This window comes from Channa argus, chromosome 19 (genome assembly GCF_033026475.1).
Source record: "Channa argus isolate prfri chromosome 19, Channa argus male v1.0, whole genome shotgun sequence".
Classification (NCBI taxonomy): Eukaryota; Metazoa; Chordata; class Actinopteri; order Anabantiformes; family Channidae; genus Channa; species Channa argus.
In genome coordinates, this window is record NC_090215.1 from 6,330,143 (window position 1) to 6,357,814 (window position 27,672).

General features: G+C 39.8%; 1 protein-coding gene across 4 annotated transcripts in view; it reads left to right on the top strand.

The window, feature by feature from the left end:
• Positions 1–27,672, top strand: part of LOC137104878 (phospholipid phosphatase-related protein type 5-like) — a 109,470-nt gene that overhangs the window by 70,891 nt on the left and 10,907 nt on the right. For 3 of the 4 annotated variants that reach the window (XM_067486691.1, XM_067486694.1, XM_067486692.1), the window contains 2 exons: positions 13,123–13,299; positions 27,255–27,389. In XM_067486691.1, the coding sequence (XP_067342792.1) occupies positions 13,123–13,299; positions 27,255–27,389 (312 nt within the window). Of the gene's footprint in view, positions 1–5,654; positions 6,755–13,122; positions 13,300–27,254; positions 27,390–27,672 lie in introns of those variants that run through there. The other variant, XM_067486693.1, reaches the window with a different exon arrangement.

Genomic DNA, 27,672 nt, shown 5'->3' on the forward strand with positions numbered 1-27,672 from the left:
CCATCAGTGTTGATGGTGAGTAAGAAAAGGTTATATATAATCTGGGCTGAGTGTCAGATGATATCCTGAGCTGAGAAAAACGATGTGAAGTTATTCTATTTATACACAAATTCCAAATGTAGTGTTTCCAACTCCCAGCTTCCTCTACCAAATGTCACATTTCTGCATGTTTGAGAATATGAGCGACAAAATGTATTTAGTCATATTCAACCCAAACTGCTTTAACACACACAATGTTGCAAAATTGTGTGTGCAAAACAAAGCAGCTTGTTCAGCTGTTGACTACCAGCAGCAGATTTGTCAGCCACACGAATATTCACTCAGAGGAAGCAGACAGATTCCCGGGACATCTCAGTTTCTGCTCAACTCTCACAACTTTTAGCAAGAGTCACCATCCATAACTGCTAAAATCTGAGTGCAAGTTGAAAAAAGTTTTGTAGTCAATTTGACCTTAACCTAGAAAGTTCTAGAAGTGATTTCACACATTGAAACTGTGATTGCAGTACCAAAATGGGTTAGATGTTGAAGGTCATAATCAATTTTGACCTGCTTTTCCTTCCAGAAATGGTTTGAAAAGTTATGACCACATCGTAAGAAAAAAACATCCAAGGATGATGCAGCAGGGTTGAGTGGTTAACTGAAAAGAGAACTCACTGCTACCTTGTTTTTAATCAAAGCTTTCTCAAAGTCTGACTGAAACTAGTGGATTTTAGAAAAGAGAGGGGTTAAAAATTACATCCATAGATATGGTTTAGTATGCCACTTAGTACCTACTACCAATATTATCATTAAGATGTGTGGTAATCTAAAACCATAATATTTTCCTAACCCCAACCTTGTTTGTGCCAAAATGTAACATAGGGGGTATTTTTTGTGCCAAAACCACATTACATTGTGGTGCCCACTAGAGCAGGGATTTTTCTATAGCTAATGGGCTAGAACAGATAATTTCTATTAAACTATTGTACTCGAAATCATTTATCTTGATTGATTTGAAGTATGCTCTTTTGATGTTTACAAATTTATACACAAAAGTAAAAAAAAAATCTAATTCAATAATCTCTATATGGTAAATGGTCTGCATATAGCGCATTTCTACCTATTGGCACTCAAAGCGCTTTACACTGCTTCCTATTCACCCATTCACACTCACAATCACACACACACACTCATATACAGATGGGGGAGCTGCTATGCAGCTGGCCAACACTCACCGGGAGCAACTAAGTTGGGGTTCAGTGTCTTGCTCAAGGACACTTAAACATGTGACCGGAGGAGCCGGGGATTGAACCAACAACTGTGAGATTGGTGGGCAACCGCTCTACCTTCCTGCACCACAGTCGTATATGCGAAGTTTCAAATCAAATAAAACATTTCTGAATACATAGTTACTCAGTCAGTCCTGTACTAGGCTGTGGTTGAATGATGATATTGTCATCATCCTAACATGTTCAATAACAATAACAGTACTAGTGATAATTGTCAGTTACTGCATGCTGCCATATTGACCATGCAAGCAACTTGTTACCATGCTGATGTTTGACACCAAGAACACTATTGAAGACTAATAGGAATGCTGGAAGTTTTGCAGGTATTTGGATATAAAACAAAAATATGGGTTAATATTGTGTGGGAGGACCCCAAGAGTGATTACAATTTCATCCCATATTTTATGGCAATCAGTAGTAGCTCAGATACTTCACTGTCTCTTCTGTTTTTTTTTTTTGTTTTTTTTTGTAATTTTTTCATAAGAAAAGTCTCTCAGCCTGTCTTCCTTTAAACCATGAATTTAGCTGTGTACTTTGAAATACTCAGTAGTCTTAATTAAAAAACTTTTATGAACTGTGAAATGAACTACAATTAAGACACCAGTCCAGTGACTGGGATTTGAACACTAATTGGATACTCTGAGGTCAGCGAAATGGAGCCGGACGCTTTGCTTAAGCATCCTCTTCCTCTAATCACCTTATGTCAAAGTCTTTGTTACCTATTATCTGACCACTGTGCTGTTCCAGTAATGGCCTTAGTGCGCATGACCTTGCGTGTTATCCCTGTAATGTCTAATGAGATTATTGCATTTAACTCCCCGATTAAATTCTGATTTGACTGCCTTATGTAACATGAAGGCAATCAGAGACAGAGTTGCTTTCAAGACATTTTTTGGGGGAGTACTCTCCCCTCACATATATCAGATGTAAGCAAGGCTGTAGAAATCTGTTAACTTTAATGAATATGGATTGATTATTGTATGTTAATGCAGACAACCATCCTCATCTAAAGCATATTGTACATATGAACAATTCCAAAGTTGGTGTTGCTCCTTTCAATATTAAGAAGTACCAAAACTATTTTCTCTCACATTGTTTGCAGTCACATTAAGTTACGTTGATGAGCCTTAAAGGAGGACGAGTAAGTCTCCTGATATTTAGACACAGAAACAATTGCCAAGAGGACGTTGGGTGGATGCATGAGTCAAACATAGCAGAGGACTTTCCATCAGAAGACTTGAGTTTGAGTCCGGTGTCAAACAATTTTCTTGTCTCCCTTTTAACAATTAATGTCATGTGCGTCATGCGTTGAATCATTACATTGAAACAAAACTTTTTAACAACCCCTAACCAACTTTTTCTTAACCCTAATCCTAACCAAACCCTGATGTCTAAACCTATCCAAACCATTATGTTAGTTCAGTTGCAATGTTGACTGCTATTTTAAAACCACAAGGGATAGAATCCACTTTTTGTTGTCTGACACCAACATGGGCGCAAGGGTCCTGACTTCCTGTGTGGGGGCACTGTTTAATAAATACTTATGTTCAACAAATGAGAGGCTAAGGACAAATGACCTTATGGGCATTAAAAATGGAGGGCTTATGGATTTATGTTCATTACAATGCCCCCTTTTGGTTGACATGGGTTATTTATGTAAAGCCTATAGACACATATAATATACATTGCTGTATGTACATTTTAGTGTAATCTCTAAAATTAATTTTAGTTGAGATAATCAGACAAAACACTAAGACTAAGATTGCACATTGCAAATTAATCATTCTTTATAGCATTCAATGTCAGCTCACCATGCTTGGAAATGTAAACCCACAGTCAGTAACCATGTATTTATCCACAAATCAAACATTTTCCACAAAGGCTCTGATTCTTCCCGATGATCAGATTGCTTTCATTTTCTGTGTGTCAGAGAGCCCAGAGTCTGCTCAAGTACCCATGAGCGATGGATGTGTGGCTTTGGACCATCAGTGTTTAGGAAGTAGATGCAATTTGTACACACAGAAAAGGCCACACACACAAAACCCTGCAGCTCTGAGGAGATGATGATTACCCCTCTTCAAACTCTTATTGTCTCTGTCATTACAGCAATGCCAGGGCCAAACACTGCATGCAACATCTGCTGAACCTAAGGATTTATTAAAATGATTTTGTAATTACCCCATTCAAATGGTAATGTAGCAGAAATGCAGAAACACAGACATAACATTATTTATTGTAATGTTTTGGCCTGAAAGGTTGTGCCATTTTTAGCTACAACCAAGAGCAAGTGTGAATCATTTGGTCCACTGATTGTCTTTGCATGGCAGTTTCTTTTTTTCCAACAACCTGCCTTGTGATTTTATGGTTGTTAGTCATTCCTAGTGGTTATAAAACCATTTTACTGACATGCAACACACATTACAAAGGTTTAAATCAAGTTCAGTTTGACAAAGTTATTTAAACCATCCATTCTGAAGTAAAAAGAAAACCTCTTAAACTTACTTTTTTAATTATGGAAGGCAAAAATGGAGTGCTGTACATGGGTATTCACGCTCTTTGCTGTGGTAATCCATATTTTATGGTATGGTAAATGGTCTGCACTTATGTAGTGCTTTCTACCTATTGGTTCTCAAAGCACTTTACACTGCTTCTTATTCACCCATTTGTACTCACAATCACACACACACACACACTCATACACCGATAAGGGAGCTGCTATGCAGCTGGCCAACACTCACCGGTTGCTGAGTTGGGCTTCAGTGTCTTGCTCAAGGACACTTCAACATGTGACCAGAGGAGCCGAGGATTGAACCAACAACTGTGGGATTGATGGACGACCGCTCCACCACTTGTGCCACAGTCACCTTAGCCTTGAGGACTGGTCTGTCATACACTGGTTAAAAATAATTTGGATTTAGTTTAGAGCCCACTTACCTGAGATTCCAAAGTCCCACAATTCACACTGCACATTAGGACAAATCTCAAACTATGAAGTCAAAGATATTCTCTCTAGACCTCAATGTTAACATTTAGTGGATCAAATCAGGGTGAGGGTAAAGTACCAGTTCCAAAGGTGTTCTTCTCTTGGCTTCAGATAATTGACTTGTGTCCATATTTGTCCTACTACACCTTAGTGCAGCATTTGACACCATTGACCATAACATTTTATTACAAACAGTGGAACATGGATTTGGGATTAAAGGAACTGCACTGCATTGTTTTAAATCTTATCAATCAGTCAGACAGATTCCAACTTGTTCATGTTAATGAAGAATCTTCTTTATGCACAAAAGTCAGTTATGGTGTTCCATAGGGCTCTGTGTTAGGACCAATACTTTTCAACCTGTATATGTCACCTTTAGGCAAAATTATTAGGTAACATTCCATAAACTTCCACTGCTATGCAGATGATACCCAGCTCTATTTATCTGTGAAACCAGAAGATTCTAACCATTTAGTCAAACTTGCATGACTAAAAGACTTAAAGGCCTGGATATCCAACAATTTCCTACTACTAAATTCAGACAAAACTGAAATTATTCTATTGTATAAAAGATGAGAAATATGCTGTCTAACAATGTAGTTAGTTGTTGTAGAAGTTATTTGTGACCAGGATTTGTCCTTTACCTCACATATAAGACAAATCTCTAGAACAGCCTTCTTCCACCTACGGAACATTGCCAAAATTAGGAGCATCCTGTCTCAAAGTGATGCGAAAAACTAGTCCATACATTTTTTACTTCTATGTTGGACTACTGTAATTCACTACTCTTGGGATGTCCTAATAATTCAGTTAATCCAAAATGCTGCAGCAAGAGTGCTGACTGGAATTAGCAATAGAGATCATATATTTTCTTCATTAGCTTCTCTCCATTGACTTCCCATTAAATCTAGAATAGAATTCAAAACCCTGCCTCTTACATATAAAGCCTTTAATGGTCAAGCTCCATTATATTTAAAAGATCTCATAGTACGGTATCGCCCGATTATACCACTTTGTTCCCAGAATACAGGCCTACTTGTGGTTCCCAGAGTTTGCAAAAGTAGAATTAGAGGCAGAGCCTTTAGCTATCAAGCCCCTCTTCTTTGGAACCAGCTTCCAATCCAGATTTGGGGTGCACACACCCTCTCTACTTTTAAGACTAGGCTTAAACCCTTCCTCTTTGATAAAGATTATAGTTAAAACTGCTCAGTCAAACTGAACTAGCTCCTACGTAAGTTGCTATAGGTTTAGAGTGTTGGGGGACTACCGCAAGTGCAATGAGCTCCTCTCCTCTTTCTATCCATACATTTATTTGTCACCACTGCATGCTTTAAATTTTTTATATTCTCTGTCCCGTAGTTGTGCTTCTCCCCCTGTCTCCCTCTCTCTTTCCCTTCCTGCAGGTATCCTTTGCTCTGGAGCTGTGTGTTTCCAGTGTGCAGCTACCCATCCTACCAACCTGTATAATGTTTTGTTGTTGCTTTTTGTTGCTCTTTTCTTTTCTTTTCTCTCTCCACTTTCCACTCACTCCAACCGGTCAAGGCAGATGGTCGTCCACCCTGAGCCTGGTTCTGCTGGAGATTTCTTCCGTTAAAGGGAGTTTTTCCTCTCCACTGTTGCCTAGGTCTTACTCAAGGAGGATTTGTTGGGTTGCCTCTACATACTTGTGCAGTCTGGACTTTATTCTGTAAACTGCCTTGAGATGACTTTGTTGTAAATTGACGCTATATAAATAAAGTTGAATTGAACTGTCTCCTCAGAAGCACAGTGGGCTTAATAATTATGAAATTTATGTAGTTTGGAGCGAATGGGACTCTTTCTAGAGTTGTTTCAGACTGAATGGAGAAATTGAACAAAGATGTGACGGAGAACCCAAGCCAGAGATCAGATGATCTCTGTACAAATTGGAGAACCTGCTTGAAGGATGATCATTTGTCAGATAAGATTTGACCTTTCACCACAACAACGCCCTAAGTCATACAGGCAAGACAACACTGGAGTGGCTTCAGGACAAGTCTCTCACGGTTCTTCAGTGGCTCAACAAAAGCCCCGACTTAAACCCCATTGGACATTTGTTGACAGACCTGAAGATGGTCATCCAGGCACTTCCCATCCAGTCCTGATAATTGGTTTGAGGAGATTTACCAGGAAGAACTGCACAAATCCAAGCATGGCTGTTGACCTGTCATGGGTGTAGTTTGTGCACCAGTAGCTGGGATCTGCTGCAGACCCTTAACACGATATACAGCATAGATAATGGACGGATGGTAATCCAGGGGTGTGAGGGTTGAAGGGACTTACCCAAGAACACTCAAAGGGACTAATAATTCTCTTTTTAGATGATATATTTATCTTTTTAAGTAATGAGTTTGCAGCACAAGTATTATATTTCTTCACAGTTGAATAGTTCATTTTAAATATAAAAATGCAACTTACTAAGCTGTGTAAAAAGTAAAGTCTAATATACGTGATGTAAATGTTTAGCCTGCAGATGTGATTTTGACATAAGTCCTTGAACTAATTCATGCACTAAAAAACAGTGAATAAATGTATTTCCAAAAAACGTTGAGCTGGTCATTTGAATATTGCTGATGTCAGCATGCACTAGCATAGTTTTTTTTTTGCTTCACAGAAATCAAACATATTGTCTCCTCTCATTTAAACAGCTGTGTGTCGTGATTGTGGACACCAGAGGTAGCACCATGCAGAGAGGGTGTGCATGTCAATGCTCTCTGACTGGTATTGATTATACATTGTTGCATCTATAGAGTAACAAAGACAGAGAGTGTGTTCACTGTTTGACAGGACTGTGTTTGTCTACAGGAGTTTTTTCCAGCTGTGAGTCTCAGTTTGTTTTGTAGTCCCCAGCTCTGGTTTGATGGTTGCCATGGTTTTTCTACTCCATAGCACAATTCTGAGTAGAGCCCCCTCACTAATACCACAGGATACTATTTGAACTTGGCAAGACAGAGAGATTGATGTCTGAAACAGCACCTGGCTGAGGACAAGCTGCTCACACTCGTCTTCCCAGGTTGAATTTTTCATGTCACACTTTCCATTTAGGTGACAAGCCTCTGATATAGTGAACATGCCAACAGCTGCTAATGTCTGACATTGAAAGTGATGTACGGGTGAATGTGTGAGCCCAGTTATGAAACACTCAGAAGACCGCTGAGACAAATCATGTTGACCTGAGGAATATCAGTTCAATGAGGTCCAACAGAAACAATTTGTCCCCACAGTACTCGCATCTGTGTGTTTGTGTGGGTGGGTGTGCATTTTACAAAGGCCAGCTTGTTCTATACATCTAAGTGTTAAATTAATAGCATGTGACCGTTCATACAAGCCACAAAGACCCAAAGGGAGAAATCACCTTGACCCAGCGATGGACACAGACACACACACACATACAGGCACAGACACACATACACACACACACACACAGACACACACACACAAATAAATAAATGCTGAAACTACTATCTTGCTTGCTGAATTGAAGCTGGATAAACTTTGCAACATTGCAGCAAAGATGATACCAGTAAATACTGTAGGAATAGTTAGGGTCATATTAACTGTATATTTAAAGTACATTTGATGCAGATGTGAACCAGTATTTTCTGTGGTGCAGTCAAAGAAATTCCAGTACCTCATTAAAGTTTTGGTATATTGGTAATTTGATTTTAATTTTGAGGCTGAAATATTTTTACATTAACATTCCTTTAACTCTGATGATTCTCAGCCAGCGGGTAGAGGATCTGCCCCATTTGCAATGCACAACTGAAGTGATGAACTTGTCAATTTACAATTATGCACAACTGACCCACAGGTTAGGTTTTGTTCAACCAGAACTGTGATGAACTGCAAAAAAAAAAAAAAAAAAAAGACTGCAAATCAGTTTGCGTGCTAAAGCCTGTCTCTATAATGTCTCACTATTAACTCCCTTATGATTATGTTTTCTGGCCAATCTTTACCAAAACATCAGGTAACCAGGTAAACCAGAGCTAACATCAGGGTTTTTCTAACAACTCAAAGTACCAAAGTACCAAAGTACCACCTGGAGCTGTGTCAGCAATATGATGTCATAGACACTGTTCGGGTTAAATTTGAAGAATTAAAAACTTCACAGAACAGTCAAACTGTTAAGAATTCAAAAATGAAATAGATCATAGAGTATCAATTAGTAACAGATGGTTAATGCATGAATTCTAATACCATAAAATGCAGTAATATAGTCATACTACATACATATGAAGCAATGCAGGTTTCACAGCCTGGTCGGTCAACCACTCCACTCCATTTTACTTGCAGAAAAACATATATTTAAGTACAGAATAATCCAATGAAATAAAGAATAATTTATTTGCAGAAAAGAAAGAAATTAAAACATTTGATCTGGCCATGATAAAGATTGCACACTCTAAAAATACAATTAGGCCCTTTGAGGCTGTCTGCTCCATCAAGACACCAACACAATTCAGCAATTAGAGCCAAACATGTTTCTTCTGGTCTATATTTGTCTGTTCCTCTCTCTCACTGTCTCGCTCCTCGATCATCTCCAAGGTTGATGCTGTGGCACTAAAACGAGGCCAGAATGTATTAACATGCATGTATCACATGTTTCCTGCTTGATAAAAAGCTCCAACTTGCTTTGTTGACGCTCCAGAAAACACAGTGTCTGTTTGTGTTGACTTCACTTCCAAAAGACCACAAGATTTGGTACCATGAAAAATTTACTGAGTGTGCTTTGCATCTACAAGAAATCAGTCATGGTGACTCATGCATGTACCACTGTTTTAGAAAATACATTCAAATGAAAATTACCTGCGTTGTAAAAAATAAAGTTGAATTTATTCTGTTGTGCGTCTGTTCTACCTGAAGAGCTACAGCATGTTTTCTGGTGTTTCAGTAGTAAGAGAGAACCACAGCGCTGGCAAACAGTACCGGAGGTGCTCCATCCTCCGATCTGATTGGTCAAAGCTTTGTAACCTGCAGCCCAATGTTGTGATGCACTGAAAATTGACCAGCTTTCCTTTGACTTAAATAGTACAGTAATACAAAATTTGCCGATTAGTTGTTCAAAGATTTACTCAGTTACTGCAGCATGAAAAAAGTTAGATATAATGTAGGTTAGAGAATAGGTGCCCCGGCCCTCTGTATTGTTGTAGTATCACCAATTTATCCATCTGGGGATCCCAAGGCTTCCCCTTGGCCAGATGAAAAATATAATTTCTCCAGCATGTTTTAAGTGTTCACCAAGTTATCGTCCCCGTTGCATTTGCCCAGAAAACCTTCCTTTTGATATGAAGGAGCAGACGCTATACTCTAAGCTCTCTCTGCATGTCTGAACTCTCTGTATCTCTAAGGCTGAGCCAGGCCACTGTGTATAGAAAGTTCATTGAGACTGAGAGGAATCCGAGCTTTGCCTTGTGGCTCACCTTCCTCTGTGGCTTCACCTCTTTAACAGTCTGAAACAATGTCTGCATTACTAATTTGCCTGTCAATCCTTTGGTCGATTTTACTGTGAACCATTGCTCCTGAGATATTTGAAATTTAAATCCCAACTTGAACAGGGCAAACTATTGTTTCCTAGCATGGCCTCAGACTTAAAGTAGAGATGCTGACTGTCCTTTAACTGACTGACATCTAATCTCATATAAAACATCACAAGCAACAGTGTTTTCATCTTTCTCTACCTTAGCTGACACTATTTAAATTTATAAACATTAAACATCACTTAGAATCAAGGAAAAAGTGAACTTAATGGGGCTGTTTTCAGTGGTGAATCATTCCAGTGGGTATTTCTGGAGCAGGGCTGTATGGGAGTCAAAAGAGATATCTCAGGTCTTCAACTTGAAACCAAACCGAATACGATGAATGTTCTTAAGTATTTTCTGATGTACAGCAGAAACTAAACTCCATGCATTTAGTGGTTTTAACTGTGATCAGTCTTAAGCTGACATGACTTGAAATTGAAAGCCTTATAATACTGATGTATGATAAATAATTATAAAATTGTATAGTGTCTGGTTGTGCTGTAAATAGAGATTAGTGTGCAGCCCTGACGATAATGATGTATTATTTACAACAGTTCATCTGTGGCCCAGATGGTCAGGAGAGCAGAAGGAAATGAGAGGAAGAGGAGGAGAGCAGGGTGATGCTGCAGGCTTATCACCTCCCCACCGTGCCAATATAAAACCAGTTGTCTGTTTTCCTCTTTTTACTCCTACAATCATCACCTCCTTCTCCTTTCCCATCTCTTCATTTTCTTTCTTGTTTCCTCTCCCGTCCTGTGCTTTCCCCATCGTCTTTTCTCTTTCAGCAAAGTATCCATTGCATTGACATGGATGATTATGCAACTCATGACTTACAGTGCATCCAGTGCCAATGTGAACATGCCTTGTTAACTGTTTGGGTATGCAGGCTCTGTGAAGTGATCTGTTTGCTTGTGCCTGTTACAGCTCTTAGAATGGGTTACCTACATATATTTTATATGGCAAAATAGTTTTCAGAGGGCCCTGTCCAACACAAAATGAATAAAAGAGATGCATTCCAATTAGTAGGTGTCTAGCAGTGAACATGACATAGTGACTTAGACTCTTGTTGGCAGGAAACATTGAGAAAGCTGTGATTTTAAGCCAAACTATAACATTATTTCGTGCCCAAACCCAACCAAATCACTGTTTGCACAGTGGTATCCACTGTTTTTGATAGTTCCAGATGAAAAATTGTGTGATGTCAGCCAATTTTGTCTGACCCTAACAATACTATTGCTTTAACCACATAGTATTAAGAATAACAAGCAAGCTTAAGGACTCAACTTTGGAATAGAAGTCTGGTCTTCAGTTTCAAACTACAAAGCTTTCTACATTTGTACATGTACGTGACTACACAGCTTCACTGCTAATAAATCTTTTATGGAATGGTCTTTCTCCTTTTTTATTAGCAGTGACATATGTACAAAACACTCAGTTCATATCAACTGTCATCAATGCTAATTCACTGAGTAACGTGACAGAACAAAATGGTTTGCTTCCATACATTCAACAAATTTCTTCTCCAGTAGAATAATTCTAGTGGATCACTTGTTTCCTAACTCGTATTTTTCAGTCAGACTTTTATTTGTTAAAGTGGTTAAGATGTTAACATAGCAGAATTATATACATATTTAATTAAGGTCAGTATTATATGCTGCTCTGCTTTGACTGACTGTATGCAAAATTGGGGCCAGTGTTCCTGGATTTTTCCAAAATGAAATGTCACATAAGACTCTCTTGATATTGGGCTTATAGGCATTCTGACTACCCAGACAAAAAGGGCAAAGTGGGTAAATAAAGGCAGGAAGAAGAACAAACTGATAGCGTGACAAGAACATTGATATTTGATTATTCTACAAAACCCAGGTTTACTGTATATCTACTACTTAACTATATTTGTATGGTAATAATATATATATGATGAGGGAAGAATTGTGGATTTTAGATTGGGCAATTAAAATTGTTGGTTGAGGAAATTACGCCCCCCCTACTGTTAGCTCATCTTTTCCTTCGTCTTTTATTTTGTCCTCTTCGTGCCCCCTCTCCCCTCCCCCATCATGTTCTCTTTTTGCCTCTCTTCTTTTTCTTCTATTTTTCTCCAGTTCTTCATCTCTGTCATATACTTTCCAATATGTACAGTTCTTCCTCCTCTCCTTTCTCTGTCCCCTCCTCTCCATGCTTGTCACCTTCTCTCCTCCTCTCTTCACCTCACTTCACTTATGTTATGTCTCTCTCCCTCCAGGCATTGTCCTCTACCTCTACATTTTTTCTTTTTCTGTCGCTCCACGCCTGCATTCTATCTATTACTCTCCATCTGTTTCTGTTCCTTATTTTTTTCTCACCCACATATATTTTTTTTCATTGTGTAGATTCAGTGACAAATCTGCCAGCACTTTTCTAAATACAGGGTAGAAAATAGAAAGATGATGTGAACAGAGACTTTATATATCAGCTCATATTTACACACAGTCACAGCTTTAAGGTAGCATTGCAAAACATGTTTTAAATAATACATTAGGAGAAGAGGAAGTACCATATAAATATTTTTTCCAATCAAAATCATAATTTCCAGGAGTTTAGGCAAAACCTTATTGTTTTCATGGTTGAATATAAAAACTAAAAGTAAATAGGAAACCTGAAGACCAGTTTCCAGTCTTAAAGTCACATATTCTTCCATTCATAACCTCCTTCCTATGTCTAAAATACCACCATGCTCCTTTTACCTGTGCTTCTAACAGATTGTTTGATATTCAGTCACTTATTACATGCTTCTGAGGTCGTTTTTTGACTGACACATTACATGTAGTTATTTTTTTCCATTGCTAATAGCTCTACTATACAAATGGTGGTATAAGAGGCAGATACTGAAATCTATAATACTATTTTTTTATATGCAGTATTATCTGTTATGGTACTATTTAATTTTATCACTCTGTTTGATGCAGTTGACCCAATCTAAGTTGTGAGGCTTAAGCAGTGGGCTGGAATCTCTTGGCCATCCTTACTTTTCAGACAGTTCAAACTTATTTTATGAATTCAAGTTCTGTTTTCTGGTGTTCCACAGGGATCAGTCATTGGTCTGATTCTGTCTGCATAGCTTAGCTATGGGCTTGCTAGTTGTTGCAACATCAGCTTTTTAAAAATATATCATCCCTGGTAGACTATGGATATATGTAAAACATTTGGAGTTAACTCGTTGATGGGGAGCCACTATTCTGATATTGGATTCTTACCTAAAATGCGTCCTAATAAAGATAAAAATATTAGTCAGATTTTGGCTAAATGATTCAAAGAATTCAAATTATTTAATCTGTGCATTTCTTCTCCCTAACAGATGTATGTGACGTGCACGGTGCAGGCAAAGGGCACCCGTCTTGCCAAACCAATGCTGTCTCTTGGGCTTATGTGTCTCGCCTTTCTCACTGGTCTGAATCGTGTGGCTGAATACCGTAACCATTGGTCAGATGTCATTGCTGGCTTTATCATCGGCACTGCCATTGCCACTTTCCTGGTGAGTCTCACATCCATAAATCATATCAAAAAGTACTAATGTTTATGTGTTTGTCAGACTTGTGTAAAATGTGTGCTAATGTAGGAGATTTAATGAATGTGCCTAGCTATTTATGCCTGTGGCGCCACCTGCTAAAGGAAAAAACAATTACTATTATTTGCAGCCCTAACTGGTGCCCTCCCCTCTAGCTGTCTTGAAAATAAATGAACAAATACAGAAGAAAACAACAACCCCCCCCCCATTTCTCATTGTTTGATTGACCCGGCCCTGAACCTGTACTGCACTGCGCATCTCAGGTAGCAGTTCCTAGGTCAACAAGTCATATTGATATTGTCATCATGAAAAAGCCGTCCAAGCCCTCAGTTAATTTGAGGATACCATAAATGCCTTTGTCGCAAGGAAGTCGCAAGGACAGACGCGTACACTTTTAAATGGAAGCTGTCAGAGACGTTTGATATGATTCTAGTGCTACATTATAGTTTTATGTTGTCTTGTTTGCACATTCTGCCCATTGTTACTAATTACAAAGCATCTATCAATCAATTTGAGTTAAACCCACACTGCAACTTTGTCACATTTGGTGAATAGATAGACCCAAGTTACACAACGACAGGAGGTAGTCTGATAATTAAAGGGACACAGATATTAAATAACCAATAGTATAGCTGGGGGTTTAAATAAACCAGGCCATAGGTGAAAACAATTAAGATAAATGAGGTGTGTGAAATGGCTGAGATGAGTATGGGACAGGAAGTAGGAACAGCGGAAGTACAAAATAAGGGTCACGAAACAGGAAGAAAAGCTGGACCGAAAGAATGGGAGAGAAACTAGATAAAGAATAAGCACAAGACAGGTTTAATAATGACGCATAAGAGGGTCTGGGAGTGAGTACATCAGAGGGCAGAGGAGGCCAGAGAACAAGTCCAGGACCAGGACTGCTTGAACAGAGCACCATTTTAGTATTCATATTGTGGGAGCTCTCAGGACTTTCTAAATATTTTCACAAAACCTGAACAGTAACTCTGGTTTGGTTTATGGTATTTCATTTAATTACTTTTTATTGTTATCTGTTATTTTAGAGTGTGTTTGTTTGTGTTCTGATCGGTTTGAACAACAATTAAACGTCTGTCATATGACTGTTGTCCATTCATGTTTAGTGGTGTGTGCGCATGGGGGTCAAACCATAATCTTAAATAATTTTAAGCACCAAAATGGCTGTATGTACTGTGTGGTTCATGCAGACATACTGTACAAAAGACACCACTAATGTGACCCCCACATCTTTACTCATAGGCTTTTAATGAGGGTATAGTGCCAAGTTTTCTGGGGTCTTTACTTAAATGACTGCCCAAACTTGAAAAAGATGTAGGGCAACCACAGGAGACGCAGGAATACCTTCCTTTACTTTTGCCTTGTTTATTGAAGCTTTCTTCAGTGACAAAATGGGCTCAAAACTGAAACAGGCTACGTGCCTCAAGTAGGTCAGAAAACATTTGCAGCCGATTAGCTTCCCGCATTGCTAACTGGAGTCATCACTGAGTGGGGTTTGGGTGGTACCAGGTGGCTGAAATACCATACTGGGCCTCTCCAGTTCTTGATCCTCTCCTTTGTGAGCTTCTTTGTCGCTCCCTGCTCAAACACCTCATGCACCTGCTCTGTATAGGCAGCATACGATTGTGGCTCTCTCTTAAGCTGTCTTTCAGTTCTTTGAAAAGTGGCCTCAACTCCACTCCTATTATTGGGAAAAGAGGTTGGGTCCTCTATCCAAGGATATCTTGCACCCCAGTGAGGAGACTTACAGTGAGCATCTTCTCTGACATAAGTAAGTCCATTCTTTATGACCTCAAGCTGTCTCTCCTCTGCTAGAGTCATCTTTCTCTCCTGGTTGGCAGTTACCACAGCGACAGCCACCACATTTTGGCTCACATGCTGCACCGATGCTGTCCCATTTCCGCCATTCCAGACGTTTGCTAGCAGCTGTATACCTGGTCTCCACTATGGTGTTCTGGTGCATCTCTGGTTTCTTTATCTTGATTGGGGTATCAAGGTCCTTGGTAACCTCTTCATACCTCACTGCAACTGTTTTCATAGATCGAGCAACGTACGTTTTAGCTTTGTGCACTCTCACATGTACCTTTTCAAACAAGTCAGGATGTGCACCACCCACAGTCTTCCCAAGAGGGCTCTCCCATAGGATGAGGTCTCCAACAGCTTTCACTCTTTGAGGAGCAAGCTTTCCTTCTCAATGACTGATGAGAAGATCGATTTCTTCTGGTCTCCTTAATTCCACCAGTTCAACCTCTGGGAAGAATCTCTTTAGCTGTTCAGGTCTGACTTCACAATGTACTTTAGCTATCTCTTTCAGACCATAGCAAACGAGTTCGTGAGCTCTGAGAGTACCTGTGGGAGTCTTGACTCTAACTTTGAGCAGATATCTTCTTGTGCGTACTCTAGTTGTCATTCCACCAACTCCTTCCATAACCAGAGTTACCCTTTCACTTATCGGGTTCAGTTGGCTGGTGGCTTTATGAGTGATGTAGTTGGTGTCTGATGCGAGGTCTATCAGGTTCCAATTTTCTGCCCTGCATTGGCAGTGACCTCCATTAGCATCATAATTACAGGAGGCTCAGAAATTCCATTCTCCTCCAGGAGTCCTAACTGGTTACTGATACTGCTTTTTGCCACTGTAGTATTATGTACGAAGCTTCCTTGCACCTCTCTGCCAGCTCTGGAGACAGTTAACTTAAGAACTTAACCTGCTCATCAGTTAAGCCGTTTTGCTGTCTACCCCATCTCTGTAGTTTCTAACCATTGCCTTTCTTGTATTCTCCTCTTAGACAGAGACAAAAATCATGGTTCGGACATCCTACCTTCTTGCAGTCTTTATTCTTGCACATCTTTACAGTCATCTCTACCTTTGTGACATCCATAATTCTCTACTTTGCTTCACATTAACCCTTTCTACTCCGAAAAGCCTTTTCTTTGTTTTACTATGTGTTTTCAGCAGATCCCTGTTCTCCTCCGCAGACGTAGGACATGGCGCCCTACTAGGGGACGACATGTTTCTCACCTGCGCACTCTCACCCAGACCACTTTTTCACCAGCCTCTTTTTCTCTTGCCCTGTGGAACTGCCAGTCTGCAATGAACAAGGCCGACTTCATTCCAGCTTTTGCTACACACTCAGCTGTTCACCAGCTTGCACTTACAGAAACCTGGATCACGCCACAGAACACGGCCACCCCAGCTGCACTCTCCGCCAGTTTTTCATTCTCTCACACTCCTCGCTCATCAGGCCAGAGGGGTGGGACTGGACTTCTCATCAATGACACCTGGAAGTTTTCCTTGACAGCACCACTCAGCAATCTGTCTTCTCTGGAATATCATGCCGTTAGGATCACAGACCGATTGCAGTCCAGGTGATTGTGATATATCGACCACCGCGCCAGCAGGGGAAATTCTGCGATGAACTGGACATGTTGCTGTCCTACTTCCCGGAAGATGGCACTCCTCTCATCGTCATGGAAGACCTGAACATTCACCTGGACAAACCACAGCTGGCTGATGTGTTTGCTCTTCTAAACACATTTGACCTGAGTCTGGTCTCCACTCCTCCGACCTAGAAAGCTGGCAACAACCTCGACCTTATCCTCACCTGGAACTGCACCACAGACAACATCTTGGTCACTCCTCTGCATGTATCGGATCATATCTTAATTCAACTCACAGTCTTTATCCCTAGACCTTCGCAATCTCCTCCCACACTTGTAACATTCCGGCGCAACCTCAGGTCTCTCAACCTGGATCGATTCTCCTCGCTGGTCTCCGCAACTCTGCCCCCAGCACAGGACTCTCCATCTGCAATGCAGCCAAAGACAGCCTTTGCAATACACTTTCTTCATGTCTGGATTGTCTCTGTCCCATGTCTTCGAGACCCGCCCGTCTCTCACCTTCTAATCCGTGGCTCACTGACGGGATCCATGAACAATGCACCACGCTCAGGAGTGCTGAAAGGAAGTGGCGCAAATCCAAGACTCCATCTGCCCTTGCAGAGTATCAGAATCAGCTTGGACCTTTTTCTCACAGTTTCACCAGGGCAAAGATCAATTACTACCAGGAGAAGCTCAGCAACACCATGGACACCAGAAAGCTGTTCTCCACTTTCAAATCACTCATCTACCCACCTTCACCTCCGCCATCTACCTCTCTCACTGCTGACAACTTTGCCAACTTTTTTACCAACGAGGTGGCAGCCATCAGCTCACAGTTCTGTCCTCCAGATGATGACATCCATCCAACCTCTTCCAACACTGCATTGCTCTCATCATTTGCAATTATGACTGAGGATGACGTATCCACCCTCCTCCTCTCTAATCATCCGACCACCTGCACTCTGGATCCAATCCCTTTCACTCTTCTTCAAGCAGTTGCACCTGCACTAATTAACCCACTGCTCAAGAAGCCTTCTCTTGATCCCTCTGTAGTGGAGAACTACAGACCTGTCTCCCTCCTTACTTTTCTGGCCAAGGCTATGGAACGAGCAGTCTTCAACCAATTCTCAGACTTCCTTTCCAAGGACAACCTCCTCGATGTCAACCAGTCTGGCTTCAAGAGGGGTCACTCCACAGAAACGGCACTTCTGACTGTTGTGGAATATCTTCGAGGTATCTTAATTCTACTTAATCTATTATCAGCCTTTGACACTGTGAACCATCAGATACTCTTGTCCAAACTCTCTGACTTGGGCATTTTTGGATCAGCTCTAGACTGGCTTTGTTCTTATCTATCAGGACGAACCTTCAAGGTATCCTGGCGGGGGCATCTTTCTAACTCTCATAGTCTCTCTACCGGTGTGCCGCAGGGCTCAGTTCTTGGTCCTCTCCTCTTTTCTATCTATACTTCATCCCTAGTTGCCATCATTCACTCACATGGTCTTTCCTATCACTGCTACGCTGATGACACACAGCTCTTCTTGTCCTTACCACCGAACAACTCCACTGTCTCATCGCGCATTTCTGCCAGTCTCTCAGACACCTCAGCCTTGATGAGTGAGAGACACCTTCAGCTAAACCTCTCCAAGACCGAAGTCCTTATCTTCCCAGCCAGACCTTCGATGCAACACATCAGCATCAACATTGGATCTACAGTGATTGTCCCCACTAATTCGGCCAAAACTCTGGGGGTCATCATCGACGACCAACTCTAGGGCTTGCAGATTTGCCCTCTACAACATCAGGAAGATCAGACCCTACATCACGGAATATGCAACCCAACTCATTGTACAGGCGCTGGTCACATCTCGTCTTGATTACTGCAACGCTTTGTTGATGGGGTTACCGATATCCACAATCAAACCCTTGCAGATGATCCAAAATGCAGCACCTCGCTTCATTTTTAATCAGCCCAAAAAGACCCATGTCACACCACTCTTTAGATCTCTACACTGGCTTCCTGTAGCTGCTCGCATCAGGTTCAAAGCTCTGTCTCTTGCTTACAGGGTGGTTAACTCGACAGCTCCCGCTTACCTCAACTCACTCATCAAGTCTACAATCCTTCTCGCCCGCTTCGGTCTGCCAACGAACGACGCCTGGTGGTCCCAGCACCGCATAGAAGACACCAAGCAAAACTGTTTAGCGCAATGATCCCACAATGGTGGAACGAGCTACCAAACGCTGCACGCTCAGCTGACTCTCTCCCAATATTCAAAAAACTGCTGAAAAATGAAGTCTTCCACATCTTCCTATGCACATAAATCTCTTTAAAAAAAAACCTTTCTGCTCTCTTGCACTTGCATCTCGTGAACACTTTTCTGACAGGACTTTGCTTTGATGTTTTCTCCTTGACTTAGATTTTTGCTTGCCTTGTACCTCACTTGTAAGTCGCTTTGGATAAAAGCGTCTGCTAAATGACTAAATGTAAATGTAAATGTAAATCCAAGGCCCTCCCTGTATGCACCCAGTTGCTTAACAGCAGATTCCTTCTCAGAAAGTGTTAGTCCTCTGAATGTCTTGCAGAAGGGAAATCCTGTCTTTGTGCTTGTAAGCTCCGCATACAATGCACATGTGATCACTGTTGTCTTGCTTTGCGGCTCTGGTGGAAGCATATTTTTTGTTCCACTTCTTTTTTTCTCTGTCTGCTGCATCACAGTTTTCTATCACTCTGTCTGATGTTCTGAGCTGCTCAAGTCTCTCCTGTTTTTTTAGGAATTTTAGAAGAGCATCAAAATGGTTGTCAGATGTGACATACTTGCTGGGGTCGAGCATAAATGCAAACCAGTCTTTCTTAACAAATTCTGGTAGCTTGCTTTCTAAGGAATGGATTACCAGTTAGGTCTGTCAGAGCCTTCTGCACCGTCTGGATTAGATCGATTACCTTCCTGGGTTGATTTCCCTTTATAGGAGGAATCCTTTCCAGTTCTTTTACTATTTCCATAGCAATTGTGGTCTTTATTTCTTATACCTGTTTTCCAGTACTCTGAAAATATCCTCACATGTACTATAGTTTGACAGTCTCAATTGCTTGATCTTTTCATCTACACTGTTAAGGAGTTGAACCTTTTTTACCTCTAACGATCCAGTTGGTTCTCCTTGCCTCTACAAACTTTCCCTTTCTTCCAGCAGTGAAAGTCCCTTTTATTGCCAATGCATGTAGGCAGTTTTTTAGGTTTGAGCTTCACAACTGGTGTGATGTGCACAGTTGGCTCTACTTTGTTAACCTTTGCATCTTCTGCAATTCTCCGTGCACTTGCAAACTTCCCTTTTCTTGTTTCAAGCATGTTTTTGGCTGCCTTTAACTCCCTAAGTTGTTTTTGAAGGTCAGTTTTCTCTGTGTGGGGAATCCATGGTTCCCAGTTTAAAAGGGTTTCCACAGATTCTGTAATCAGCTTCTCCAGAAGTTAAATGCATTTCATAGATAGACTTCACAGTAAACACTGTCTACTACAATGGCGTATGCATATTCATAGGCTCTTTCAGCTTCCTCAAAAGCAGCCATCATTTCTGCTAGCCCATAATTTGCCCAGAGGTGAGCTTGAACAGACTTTTGCACCTCGTCAAATCTTACTTCACATTCAATGGTGACCTTCTCAAACTCAAACTCGAGTCGATCATCCAGCTGTACTTATCAGATTTAGACTCCATGTCTACCAGCAAACCAGGTCTGTATTCATCATTGGCTTCAATGACCCTCCTTGATGCAACAGAAAGGTTTGTGAACTCCTCTTTATGCTCTGACATGGTCATATCTCTTGCCCTCCGGATGAGATAGTTGCTTGACTTGTAAAGCAGCTCTTTGCTGTAGTCCGTTCTCTTTTAAGTTGGTCTAATGTTCTCCCTGCAGTTTCCTCTGCCATGTTGTAAGTTTTAATGATTTGATCTTCTAACATGTCTGTTTAGTCTCTCTGCATTCACAGTATTTCTCATCTTGGACCTCCTGAAACCTTTAATCGTGCCGCTGCCACGCACGTGGTTTTCAACTGTCAAGTTTCCTGAGGTCTCTAATTCAACGACTGCCCAAACTTGAAAAAGGCATAAGCCAACCACAGGAGACGCAGAAATAACTTGGTTTCTTCTACTTTTGCGTTGTTTATTGAAGCTTTCTTGAGTAACAAAACAGGCTCAAAACTGAAATAGTTTGAAAAATACAATGTAACATTATTTTATAGCTACCGAAATTATAGACTCTTTAATGCCACACTGATGTTACAGATTTACCATAAGTTTAAAAGAAATACAGTGTCATGTTCACTCCCTACAAATCACTCAACATACACATGGCTAATTAGCATACCATGCTGACTATGCCATAAAACCACTGTTTCGTTTTACACTACATGTCATACAAATACTGATAAAACAAACCCAAACATGTCGTAACCAAAATAGTTAGCTAACCAAATGCATATCAGTAGTTTAAACAAGGTTATTCAACATAAAATCAGCTTACTTACCAGTGACATCCCTGCTGTTAACCACACCAATGAAGCATCCCCTTCCCATTCCAGTTAAAACAGACATTTCAATGTTTTCAGATTAAATTTAACCTACAACTTCTGTATACATCTGTGCTCTGCTGCAGCCGGATCAACTATACTGCACTTACGTTTGAGTTTCCATCTCCCCGGAAACTGCTTACCGTACCTTCCAACTAACATTGCTTAGCAATCCCTTGTAATCATGTATTTTAGTTTCCCACTCTCGTTACTTTCATCCAATTTCAACCTCAAATACAGTACGTAAGGAAATGATTTACATAAGAACCAAGATGTACAACCTAGATTCACAGCATGAAAAAATTAATATTGCAAGGTTTTTATAACATATCAGATTAGAGACACGTTCAAGAAATAAAATATTGCTATGTGTAGTTTATTGTAATATGTATGCCTAATATGCCTATAACACTTTTTCTAAAGCCTTTCATCTTTATATTTAATATTGTGCATAAAAGGCCGGCTGAAGTGTGACTTTGTGAATATGTGTGAATATAGCCTAGGAAAAAATAGAAATTTAGGAACAAGTGTACAGCGATTCAAGTGTCACACTCTTTCCACTGCATAAAAAAATCAGTATGGTCAGTGTTGAAATGAGGAGTCCAGTTGATCTAAAGCCAAAACCACAAAACCACCAAACATGGCAGCAGCTTATGATAAAGAAGAACCAACTATAATAACCAATCTTCGGCAAATCCACGTAATTCATGTAACATTTAGCAATACCGTATTTTACACACAGTAAGAACTGCAGTGTGTACAATTTACATCCTAACAGCATGGGTGTATGTATTTTGTACAGCGAGACACTGATAACCTGGCTAGTTACAGCTACAGGAGAGGATAAAAAACAAATCACATAAATAATGAAGAGCACTGGTGAGTGGTGAATCTAAAAAAATATCAGCAGTGTTAGTTGTGACATGAATATGTTGGTGTACACTGTTGTGTACAAATCAATTCAGACGTTGTTCAATATATTGAACACCTATAGCTCACAGTAAATGTGGGCAATTACAGCACAGGCTGTGTTGGGTCAATGGCTGCACACGATTTTTATATAGCCTGTGTTCTTTCATGAAAAACTAAATATCAAGGCTTGTCTTTCACTCACAGCTGTGTTGCACGCTACCATGAAATAGTCAGAGTGGTTATGACTATGCCCCAGCATGTTTCCTAGCAGCAACTGAAAGCAAGCAACAGCAAGAGATTCTCATTTTGTTTCTTTCTTTCTTTCTTTCTTTCTTCCTTGCATTCATCAGACACAGACCAGTACTTTCTTTGCTGTGATTAGTGGGCTTGGAGAGAGAATAAGTCTTCAATAAGGCCTCACTCAACCTCTTCCTCTCAGATTTGCAATAATGTTGGCCCTGGTTTTACTACAGTGCCATTAGTAATGGACATAAAAGAAAAGAAAATGCACTGTAAGACTTTTCTATTTTTATGGTTTTTGGGAATTTAACTTATTGGTGGAGCTTCTACACACAAAAAACAGAAAAATAGAATAATGAACATAAACGTACCAACACTTTAGCTTTCATTCCAACCTATAGCTGTAAACAATCCCCAAATGTCAACATATAACTTGATGCACCAGTATTTTCATTTACTTCAATCAAAGTCTGGTATTTTTCTCTGTACAGTCTGGCTTGTGTTATTAAAATCTTCATTTGGTGACTTCAAGTTGACTATAAGTAAAAAAACTATGCCAGGGCAAAGTGTTTGTTTGAGTCCTTCCAGATGTTTTAAACTCCTGGGACTGAGCGTGGACATAACTCAGAGTCAAATGTAGCATTGACTCACCATACTGTCGAGACCGGTCAGCACTGGGGTTCCCCCGATGATGCTGTTTGTTCAGTTTTTGATGGTCTTCATGCATGTTACTTGCCTATAAAACAACCAAAACATGTATTGTAAATTTTAGGTTACAATTTTAATGGAGCATAAATATAAAATTAAATAGAGGATAGGTCATCAAATTCAGACAAGGGTTTTGTCCTTTATTCTTCCTTCATTAATACAATCTTTAAAAAGTGATCAGCTGCAGACTGAAAACAAAATTCCATGAATGCCTCAATGTTTTTATTGAAACATTTTTGTCATCAAAAATACTCTTGTTTGCCACTGATTTATTCATATATCACCCAAATGATTCTCTTCCGCTCCTGCTCCTCTGAGTTTGGTCTGCACTCAATCTTGTTAGTTCACCTAAAAGAAACTAACAATAAATTGCCTCTATTCAAGTGTAATGTCTATCATCTGTTCTGTAGACCTCAGTTGTTGTTATAAAATGAGTAGAAACGCATTGGCCAAACAAATCACCTCACTAGGTGACATCTTATTTTTTTCAAAACACAAGAACCTTTTAACTAATGTTTCCCCAAAAGCTTTGAGTAACCATAGATTTGTACAGCGGCCTAAAGTAAGTCATTTAACCATGCATGCATAAGATCTCCCAATGGGATTATGGCAATTCAAATGGCGGCAGCATTTTTGAAAAATTCTTTAGAATACATTTTGAAATAAATATGTCCCAGAGCAGGTTGGGGTGTCTCACTGACATGTTACCATGTTTGGACAATGACAGAAGTTTACAGTCCAGACAAATAATTTACGTCAGCTTGCATACTGATGGATGCTAAATATGATTAGTGGCAATTCATTGCTTATTTCAGAGTCTGTATTAGGGTTTTTGAGAATCAGATTTATTTAGAAAATGGCAAAGTTATTGTTGAATGTGAAATGCAAAATGTCTAAACTTCACTTTTCAGAGCTGTTCGGAGCTGTTCAGATGTTCTCTTTACCAACATGCCATTTCAAATAATATTTAACTTTCAACTGCACTATTGCAAAAACACTGTTATAAGACATTAAACAAATGCTTAAAGATTTACTATACATACGAAGTAAAGAGTAGATATGGATATGCAGTAGTGCTACTCATACTCAAGTATTTGCCCACGCTTTATATTCACCCCATAATTCCTCAACTAACTGAATGTCCTCTCAATTATTGAGAGGTATTTCCTTGAGTGTTTCTTTATGAATAAAATTGTAGCTCTAAGAGAAAGAATTCACCAGATCCTCCTCCCAAATATTACAGATAGATCTTCATGTACAGCAGTGCTAGAATCATCAACGAGGCCCCAATGACTGTTAGACTGCTTTTTACCCATAAATATCTCTGAGCTAACTTCAATCATCATATAAACCAACAACCTGTCTGCTAGACCCTATTTCAACTAGAAACACAAACCTCTTTAGAAACAAGTTATGTACCACAGGCCCATAAGGTAGCTGTAATTAAACCACTACTTAAAAAAATTGTATAAATCTTATCTATTTAATTCCAATTTGTTCATGTTAATAAATGAATCTTCCACACACCCCAAAAAAAGTTAGTTCTGGAGTTCCACAAGGATCAGTGTCAGGTCCAATACTTTTTACTTTATGTCTCATTTAGGCAACATTAATAGAAAATTTTCATTGCTATTGTGATGATACCCAGCTATATCTATCTACGAACCAGATGAAAAAAATCAATCAAGCTTCAAGCATGCCATTATAGACAAAGGGCTGGATGTCCCACAATGTCTTACTTCTAAACTCAGAACCCAGCCCCCGTAGGAGCAGACAAGAGAAATGTGCACTTCGTTGTGTTCATACAGAGTCCTTCCTGCAGGGTTGTGTGACCATGTTTATATGTGTGTTAGAACGTAAACGTGGTGTAACCATCAGAAGACTGTTTGATTTCTCTGATTTAAGGAGATATTCTCACTTAATTACTCCCTGTGTCACTCTAGTGCAGCTCCCGCTCTCACCAAGCTGCAGAGGAAGTGGCCAAATCGAATAGCTGTCACACTTTCTATAGTGTATTTTAATTTTGCAGGACCCGAAAAGGAGGAGACGGCAAGGGAAGGGGTTATAATGAATTAGAGTTTATTTAAACGAAAAGGCAACAACAGAAAATCTCTCCGTGAGGAGCACGGGAAAGCACATGCAAACTCTCACAATATAAATTAGGTAAAACAGACAAAGAACTTAAACGGCTGGAGAGAGAGGATTAACCAAATAATAACCACACCGGGAAGACAAGCGAACTAAGAAACTAGACTAAAACAGAAAACCAAAACAACCAAACTACACAGGAAAAAACGGAAAACCAAACCTCAGAACAAAACTCAAGGAACAGGTGGGCACAAGAGGGCAAAGTCCAAAGGGGGTAATCCACAGGCGTGTAGGGGAAGCCAAAGTCCAAAGCAGTAACTCATTAGGAGAGTTCTCTAGGGAAGCAGGGAAGACGTTCTCACAGTCAGCAGTGGGGAAAGCTGGGTATAAATAAACTGGGGAACAGGTGAAACCAATTATAACAAAATGAGTAAAATGGTAAAATGGTAAAGATACTGAAAAGACTTAAAGGAAGGGACACAGGAGGATCAACGAAATAAAAGCACAAAACAGGAAACCAATTTAAACAGAACTAGACCAAAACCAGGGACTGTGACAATAGCCTTTAGAAAGTCAATGAAGTCCGTCTCTTTGCAACGGTTGCTTCTTATTCTAAAACTAATGCAAGTAAAAATAGAGAAAGGAATGGATGTAGTGCAGCCAGTGAAATTTGGGCACAACATCAACATTACATCAAGACATTAAAAAGAAGCGGATTGGTCGTGAACATAACATCACATAAAAAATGTTTTGCCTGTCGTGTAAGCTTGGCGGGGGGTCTCGTTGGCACAGCAAGTCGCCGTGCTCCTCCTGGTAGAAGCACAGCGACTTGCTTGCACTATTATAAAAGGGATGTTCACCCAAGAAAAAATCAGTCAGGTGTATAATCTTTTTTGTGTTTAAATTCCCCGTGGTTCATGGTTAATTCTGTCACAACTACTTTTTTGCTATATATCGTCAAGGTGAGGTTTTCTAAAAAAGTGCAATCTTATGTCTGTTTCTTTGATTTACTGCATTTTGCTTGTCTGGGACTAAAGATGTTATTAAACGATACAATGAACAAACGTTTTTTTTTCTACTAATATAAAGTCTTTGTTGGAAACACCACGTGGTAAAATAATTTTTAAATAGGTAATAGTTGATGTTTTTATCCTCAGGTGATGTAAATAGCTCCCATATGGTGTCTTTCCAAAAATTCTATTATCTTTATTTCTTGCTTGGAGAGCACTGTCTCTTTGTTGTGTGATTTGTAGTTGTTATTCTAAATATTCCAGAACAAGGGTGACTTGAAGAGCACTGTACTGTTACTGTAAATTTCACCCGTAAATTTGATTTAAAATTTCCAAATGAAACTTGCAAGAAGGAGATTTGTGTGAAATGTTATTTTAGTAAAAGTGCATCTATAGCCAGAGCGTGAAATGCCAGCTTTATGTGTATTCGTTACTAACAGAATGTCTTTCTTTGCAAATAGTGTTCAGGAAATAATGAGAGCAAATAAACCTAATTCCAGTAGAACTGTCCCACTTTGACCTTTAACCTATCCAACAATACAGAAAAACAGAAACCTGATGTCGTTTATGCTGTTTATGATTCCTAACTTTGCTAGTGAGCTTTATCACCCTGCCTTCCGAGCAGGTTCACTGCTCTGTATTAAAAAAAAAAAAAAAAACAGTTGCAGAGGACTTTAGAGTGATCTAATCCTCAGAGTTTTTGTGTATCCTGTCTCAGCTCAGCCAACTGGAAATAGCTTATTTCATTTTGAACCTCAAAGCCACATTTTTTCCCTTATTAGAGGAGCTCATGCAACACTCACATCCATCATGGCTACAGTAGTACCCCCTGGGAAAAGTCAATACGCCCATATGTGACCCACATACTGGGGCTACGATGTTAATCCAACTGAACCAGTCAGAAATCTTAAAGTCCTTGAAATTCAGCTGCACACACATCATTGTCACAGTTTTAGATCTATATCTATTTTGATTAATTTTTGTACCATATTTGTTGTGTTTGTTATAGGTGGTGTGTGTGGTACATAACTTCAAAGGCAAGTTACTGTTGAGTGAGGAGTCGTCAGCGGAGCAGCGGCCCAACACATCCATGCTGAACATGGGCCGAGTAGAGAGTCCACTGGAGAAGTACATTGCCTCACAGGTCGGTCTAGTGTAGCAACACATAACACACTTCGCATTCATGTTGGAATACTTTTGAATATGTTGGAATACTTTTGAATATGTTGGAATACTTTTGAATCCCTCTATATACCAGGTAGGCTTACCATCCACCCCAAGTTGTTCCTTGTGCAATGATTCAGTCTTAGGAAAGTCATCACACTTCAAAATAGAAAAATTGGAAGTTAAATTCTACACTTAAAAAGTAAACTACAGATATTTGTTTTGGCACCACAGGATAAGTAAAGTTAAACCTGACCTGACAG